This window comes from Cupressus sempervirens, chromosome 7 (genome assembly GCF_028749045.1).
Source record: "Cupressus sempervirens isolate cs-2001-9-10 chromosome 7, ASM2874904v1, whole genome shotgun sequence".
Classification (NCBI taxonomy): Eukaryota; Viridiplantae; Streptophyta; class Pinopsida; order Cupressales; family Cupressaceae; genus Cupressus; species Cupressus sempervirens.
The window spans coordinates 755,923,665-755,931,444 of NC_143124.1; the positions used below are offsets into that span (position 1 = coordinate 755,923,665).

The 7,780-nt window shown below is 37.4% G+C and overlaps 1 protein-coding gene across 1 annotated transcript; it reads left to right on the top strand.

Annotated features, from left to right (window-relative positions):
* Positions 1–2,510: 2,510 nt before the first annotated feature.
* Positions 2,511–5,198, top strand: LOC149549481 (S-adenosylmethionine synthase 2-like). Its single transcript, XM_089792845.1, has 2 exons — positions 2,511–2,642; positions 3,822–5,198. The coding sequence occupies exon 2, from the start codon at positions 3,822–3,824 to the stop codon at positions 5,001–5,003; it is 1,182 nt and encodes a 393-aa protein (XP_089648971.1). The 5' UTR covers positions 2,511–2,642; the 3' UTR covers positions 5,004–5,198.
* Positions 5,199–7,780: the final 2,582 nt, after the last annotated feature.

Below are 7,780 nucleotides of genomic sequence, written 5' to 3' on the forward strand. Positions count from 1 at the left end.
ATAACTCAGATCTAAATTATGGAGTACAAAGCCCAACCAAAGTGGAGTTGAGTTGCAAATAGCAATGAATAAATATCAAAGTAAAATCTGATATTGAAATCAACTTGCTGTAGTGAAGTGACAGGAAGGGCAAAACAAATGCACCAAGCTGCAGGAAATCAAATCCCATGAGATTTGATCATTACAATCAATAAAGAAGCAAGGAGATGCAAAGGTGTCATCAAACAAGGCCAAATAATTTTGTTCAACATTAAAGAACAATCCTTGTAACTTGTCATGACCACAATAAATAAATTCACGCCATTGTCAAAAAATTCAGGATGGGATAACATGCAATGTTAACCCACCGCAAAAATGTAGAGTTGACTTGCATGGAATAAATTTGATCTGCCCAAAAAACAATGAGTCGTTGATGTAGATCTTCATTCTGAAATAGAAGACCCAGATTTTGCAAGAAATCTCCTCAATGAGAGATTATAACACAACTGTAGATGTAGATTCCCCACATAACAAATAAACGATTGAGATGTGCTCAAAATATCCAAATATGCATCCAAATCTGACGACCATTACATCTTCGCAAGAGCAAAAGGAAACAACACGAAAATACAAGGATCGTTCGATCAAAAGTAACCCAACACAAGAAGAATCTGCTACATGGAAGAAAATTGTTGGTCAACACATTCCTAAATGCATAATGGAGAAGGCAACATGTGATTTCACGATTTCGAGGAAGCAAAAAGGTAAGCCCTCTAAAATAGCAAAATTTTGCTATTTCAAAAAGAGCAACAAAGTCATTCCTCGAAGTGGTGAAAATGGTTAACCTCGACAGAAAATGTGGGTTAACCTGCAACTCGACAAAAGAGGGGACCAAGTTCACTTGGTCAAAGAACAAACTGAACTAGCTCAGTCGATGAAGGAACCGAGCCAACTCGGTTTGTGAAGAGACCGAGTTAACACAAAATGTTAACTCTAACCAAATCACATGTTAACCCAGAACAAATAAAATAACTTGTTGAAGATTTCTTTGATTAGTTATCAATGATGGTCTGAATTGGTGGGGGGGTGGGGGGGCGCAAAAATGGCCAACAAGCAACAATGAAGATGAGAAAATGGAAGAGATTGTGTGAGTGAGAGTACGTGAGCTTTAGAGAGTGTCATAGTGTGTTATGGTAGAAAAATACTTCAAAATGGAGAGATATGAAGGGTTGGACATCACTTCAATGAAAGCGGAATCCCATAAGGGTGTCATAATGCTACGAATTAGGTAGTGTAACACTCCAATGGTTCATCCAATTGTAGATATTCTCGGGAAAAATGCACAGTGTGTACATCTCATCAATGCACAAGTGTCCACATGAATGATCTAAGTTGAACAATCGAGAAAATAAGATGTTTCGTGACTTAACATAAGATAAAAGAGTTGAAATTGCCTCAAAGTATGCTAATATTAAGATCTATGTGATATGAGATTGCACATGATGCAATTTACAACATTATAACAAACTTCTTCACTCTTTGCCAATTTTTTTGGTGTACCTCCGTAGGTGACTTAATAGCTTAAAGCTAAGGTTTCAATAGTTGGGCATTTATAGATCTCTCTGTAAAGGCTGTGGAGTGTGAAGTGGTTGAAAAGTGTCATTTTAAAACACTCACCTGATACACATTATGTTCGTCCTCCAATAGTTACTCACTAAAAGCACAAAAAATATAATCAAATAACACCGGTACTTATGGTAAAATATCTAATAGTCATTATGGAATGTCCCAAAAGTAGTGCACAAATTCATCAATCAAATGTTTCCTTGACATCTACTCTATCATGATCATTGGACCCTCTAGCTTCCCCTAAACACCTAAATAATACCTTATTAAAATCAAATCTTCCAATTACAAACCAAAACAAATTCACCTTCTATACCAAAGTATCGTTGGCCCAAAAGGTTATTCTTACTACCATAATAAAATATAATATATCATTAATAAACTTTCCATATTCCCTAATGATGAAACCCATGACACCTCAACGGTACAAATGCTAGATAAGTATTTTGAGGCACATATTCCCATTACCTCCATGTAAATAAATAAATAAAGAAAGTATTTTTGCTCTTCCTTTATTCAGACAATGTCAGAGGCCACGTGGACATTAATATCAAATATTATCCATTACATTAAACTTAATAAATTTCTTCTTGGTTTCGAGCGTAACAACCAAATGTATTATAAAAATAATTGTCACCGACAAATTCTGCGATCTAAACAAATTTCAATGGAAAAGAAAAAAAAGCCGGCAGGGAATTCTATTTTGCCGGCGGGTCAACCGGCCGGTAAATTCATACCGCGTGCGAATTACGAAGGAAAAGCTTCAAATATACATAGGATTGATGCTGACGTGGCAAATCATCTTGAGCCGTTCGATCGGGAAAAGTAACGGACGGGCCCGATTTTCGATCTACTTCTGTCGTTTGTAGTGTGCTTTAAATTCGCGCAACGGGAGAAGAGGAATTGTGCCTTGCAGTTTGACGGTAGAGAAGAGGGCGAACTTGAGCTATAAAATCTCTTGTCGACTCTGCAGTTTTCTCCCTCTTTGCTATTGCCTTTGCTCTCTAGGGGATTTGGAGCAACTGCATCTGCACCAGGTATGTTTATGGCTGCCCTTGCTTTTGTTCTTGTCTTTGTATTTGTTTTCCTGGGTCTGAGGTTTTATTATCTGTTTTGGATTTTGGGTTTGTGAATTTGTTAGCTATTTTGCATTTGAGGGGATCTGTTAGAAATGTTATCAGGTAGTGCTTTGAGTTAGGTGGGTTAACAGTACAGGCTGGATTAGTGGCTTGTCATGAGTGTCATTTGCTCAGCTGTTTCTTGTTTTGATTTTGGTTTTTTGAACATTTAGCGATTAGGGTAAATGTTTCTGGTGTTTTAGCATGCATAAAGTGATTGCTGCCTTGATCTTTGAATTTTTTCCCTTTCTTTTCTCGTTTTCAACAATTTATGTGATGTGGTTTGGTTGGGAAGATGGAAAGGCGAGGTGGGAAAGCAGGGGTTTGGAGGAAGGATGTATTTGGGAGAAAATTAGTATGAAGTTGTAATATCGTGTTGAATTAAGAAATTTGTAATGCATTTGCCATTTTTGGTGGATAGGGTGGGTTGGTGTGAGATTTTATGTGTTGTATAGCTGCTTCTGTTAGGAGGCCTATTAACGCCACCTGCTCATTTGTTTTTACTAGATCTGCGAGATTCGCAGTTGTATGTTGGTGTAAGACGGATGTAGTTGTTTAGGACTAAATGAGCAAAGCTAGATATGATGTAAGTTGCTTCTGGCAGGTTTCAATTAGTTCATTGTATTGTTTACTATGCTTCAAGATTTGATAGATCTCAGTTTTGTTACTGTGGGAATCGAGTCAATAGTTGAAAAGTTTGATTTCAGTCTGTCATATCTAGATCTCCAATAAAGTAATCGTGGAAATAAAGTAATCGTGGATTTGTATTTATGTATAATTCAGATAAGTAAATCTGTAGATACATCAGGATAATAATTTTTATCATTCTCTTATTAATAGCTTGATTGGAACATTTTGCTTTTGTCATGGATGCTTTTGAGGAGATTTAGCTGATTTATACAGTTCACTTATGGCGCCTAATTCCAAGCATTTTCTGTGTCTCATCTTGGTTTTATTCAGATAAATATAATACTCAGGCTTTTTGTCTTTTACACCCACAAATAAACTTGATTGAAACATTTAGGGTCGAGATCTCTGACATTGTGGCCATAAAGGATAGGGCTTTATAAACTAATTTATGGATCTTGATTGTTGCAGATGGATACTTTTCTGTTTACTTCTGAGTCCGTGAACGAGGGGCACCCAGATAAGCTGTGCGATCAAATTTCCGATGCAGTCTTGGATGCGTGCCTGGAGCAGGATCCTGAAAGCAAGGTAGCATGCGAGACTTGCACCAAGACTAACATGGTTATGGTGTTTGGTGAAATTACCACCAAGGCCGATGTAGATTACGAGCAGATCGTACGCAAGACCTGCAGAGAAATTGGATTCATCTCCAACGATGTGGGCCTGGATGCTGACAACTGCAAGGTGCTTGTTAACATTGAGCAGCAGAGCCCTGACATTGCCCAGGGTGTCCATGGACATCTTACCAAGAGGCCCGAGGAGATTGGAGCTGGTGATCAGGGTCACATGTTTGGCTATGCTACTGATGAGACACCGGAGCTCATGCCTCTCACTCATGTCTTAGCCACTAAGCTTGGTGCCAAGCTTACCGAGGTCAGAAAGAATGGTACTTGCCCCTGGTTGAGGCCTGACGGAAAAACTCAGGTGACCATTGAATACAGAAATGAAGGAGGCGCCATGGTTCCTGAGCGTGTGCACACTGTTCTCATATCCACTCAGCATGATGAGACAGTTACCAATGATCAAATTGCTGATGATCTCAAGGAGCATGTCATTAAACCCGTGATACCGGAGAAATACCTTGACGAGAACACCATCTTCCACTTGAACCCATCAGGGAGGTTTGTAATTGGAGGCCCCCATGGAGATGCAGGACTTACTGGCAGGAAGATTATCATTGACACGTATGGAGGGTGGGGAGCTCATGGAGGAGGTGCGTTCTCTGGCAAGGATCCAACAAAGGTGGATCGCAGTGGAGCATATATAGTTAGGCAGGCTGCCAAGAGTGTTGTAGCAGCTGGGCTTGCAAGGCGATGCCTTGTGCAGGTTTCTTATGCTATTGGCGTGCCAGAGCCTCTCTCTGTTTTTGTTGACACCTATACCACAGGCACGATTCCTGACAAAGAAATCCTCAACATTATTAAGGAGACCTTTGATTTCAGACCTGGCATGATTGCAATCAACCTTGATTTGAAGAGGGGCGGAAATCACAGGTTCCAAAAGACCGCTGCCTATGGCCACTTCGGGAGAGATGACCCTGACTTCACCTGGGAAATTGTTAAGCCCCTCAAAGTAGACAAAGTTGAAGCTTGATGCGGCCTCCCTTGGCAATAAGTGTGTTCTAGTTATGTGTTATTTGATTGTGTATTAGCTTTGACTAATAACTGTGAGATTGTAGTGCTGATTTTGTATTCCACTCCATTAATTGTCCTCTGAAAGTCTTGTTTAGCATTTTTCTCTTCATTCAGCAGCAACGAAGTCTTAAATTTAATGGCTGTTTGAACCGCACTTTGGGTCTTTTGCTGCGAAACGCAACTCAATTTTTAAGAAGACTGCCGCTTGAAAGGGGATTTTTATGACAAGTCATCAAAATTCTTTTATGATTTGTGATCTAGTCTTTAATATTTCTGTTCTAAAATAAACTATTGCTTGGTTAGATAATCTTAAAAATTAATACCTGCCATTACGATTAAAATTCACGTTTAGAAAATCAGCTGCTCTAGCACGATAAACTTAGAGCAGTAAAATTAGATTAATTTTAACCTGTAGAACAGTCAAACTTTAAGACAGATAAACCATTGACAGAATGAATTATTCACTTATTTTGCCCCACTTCTGAAATTTATTTCTAATATTTTTGTTGGGTGTTTGTCTGCAAATATCCTTTCTTTATGAATGTTTTGACATTCCTTGATGGTGAAGCTATACGTGTCCTCTGCACATGTCCCTTGTTCTTCAAAAGAAATGATTTAGAATATTCTAATATTCAATAAATGTGACGCTTATTATTTCTTAGAATATTCTAATATTCAGTGGAAGTGTAGCTTTTTGTTTGTATGCTACTAATTCATTCATAACATATTTACATTTGTATAAAAGCATTTTGATAGCTGTCATGAGGATATTTTGCAAGTAGAGAAGAAGGATATTTTGCATACAGGAAAAGAGCTACTGTTTAGTGTCTATATCATTTTGGAATGTTGTCTACTTTATGGTTCTGATTTATTTCATTTCGGTATGCTGTCTAATTTATAGTTGCTGAGTTGCGGTCATGAGGAATTCCTGCAATAGGAGAGGCCATATCATTTGCATGAGGATGAAAATTTAGAAGTCCTTACAGGACACATGTTACAGAGTGATAAGTCTCAACTAAACTGGAACCAGCTGGTCTGCTATTATACTCTCTAGAAACAGTTTACCTTACGCACTAGAAACATTCTAATAACGTCAGTATGTCATGTGGACCGATGACTAATAAAAACCTCCATGGTACCTGGTCTCTCATCATATAACCATATTAACTTACATGCTATATCATTGACCAATTTGAGGAAACAGAACATAGATTCACACTTCTCGGAAGCGGTTTTTCAACTTGTCAAGGAACAACACTGAGGCTGGGGTCTTATGGGCACCTACGTGCTTAAAAATAGAATGGGAGAGCGGGTGCTGCTGAGTTTTTTAAGGAACATTTGAAGTGGGTAGTCTATGAATATGAACTTCAAAATGAAATCAGTGTAAACTTTTAAATTTATGATAATATAAATTGTTCTTTTTAGATTTTTTGGTGAGATTATTTTACTTTGGAGGGAAAATGAAGTGTAGGTTCTTGTCAAGTGGGTAGTCCATGAATATGAACTTCAAAATGAAATCAGTGTAAACGTTTAAGTTTATGATAATATAAATTTTTTTTTAAAGATTTTTTGGTGAGATTATTTTACTTTGGAGGGAAAATGAAGTGTAGGTTCTTGCCAAGTGGCAGAATTCTTTCTTAAGCTGGTGGGGCTATTTCTAGCCCCACCTCAGCTCCACCTCATTTTCATGGGCTCAACTAAAAAGTAGGGGCTCCTAGTTAATAGGAAAAGATTCAAAATTAAACTTTAGCACCCCAAAAAACAATCATGGGACTTCCTAACTTCTTTAGTATAGAACCCAAGCCCCCAGCAAGCCCCCTCCATGAGACCTCCTTTTGAGGAGGAGCTCCGTACTCCATGGTACTTTTATATCGTACTGATACACAGCTATTATTAGAAATTGGAATACATGCACACGTATCACCTGACAGACAAGTCTACTTCTTTCAGTGATTGGATGTTGCCCTTTTGGCATTGATAATATAAGATGTATTTGATTTCTATGCTAAGATTTACTGCTGTAAGCTACTTGTTCAGCATATATGTGTTCTAACATGGCATTCTTTAAACATCAGAATTCAAGAATCGAGATGCTGTTTGCTCAATGATATTACTACGTGTCATTTAGCTTGATGATATTACTATCCATTGTTTTTAGTTTTTGTTCCTAATCCAAATTGCAACTCTGGAACTACAAATGCTACTTCCGTTTGTAGCAGGAGACAAGAATGAACGATGAAATTCAAGCGACCTTAAATATGTATTACGTTTCCTGTCGGCTGCTTAAGTATTAATCATTAGGGTGTAGAATTAGGTTATAAATTTCAGTTTTGGTAGTTATTAAATAGCAATTCAAATGTCATATGACTACTTTATTTATGTAATGAATTTTGTTAAATAGAATATAATAAAGTTTTGATTATTTTCGATTATATCAAATTTCTGGGTCTAATAGTAGTATCAGAACAGGGAATATTGATATAGCAATTGATATAACGGAGAGGGGACAGAATGTGATTAAATATGGGACTGTAAAGCCAAAACCATCCAAATGAAGGCTCTGAGGATGGCATTTTGGTTTGGTTTTATTTTTGTATTTGAAAATTAGAAAAGTAAGAAATGAAGTTTTGTTTCCATTATGTTATGTTAATCGTATTTTTAAGACAAACCGATTATGGTTTTGATTTATTGAGTGGAATACATTATGGTATTGATTCATGGTTTAGTATAAATAGA

What these genes read in the sequence shown, in the direction of transcription:
- LOC149549481 (XM_089792845.1), top strand. Translation starts at nt 3,822, where the DNA reads ATGGATACTTTTCTGTTTACTTCTGAGTCCGTGAACGAGGGGCACCCA.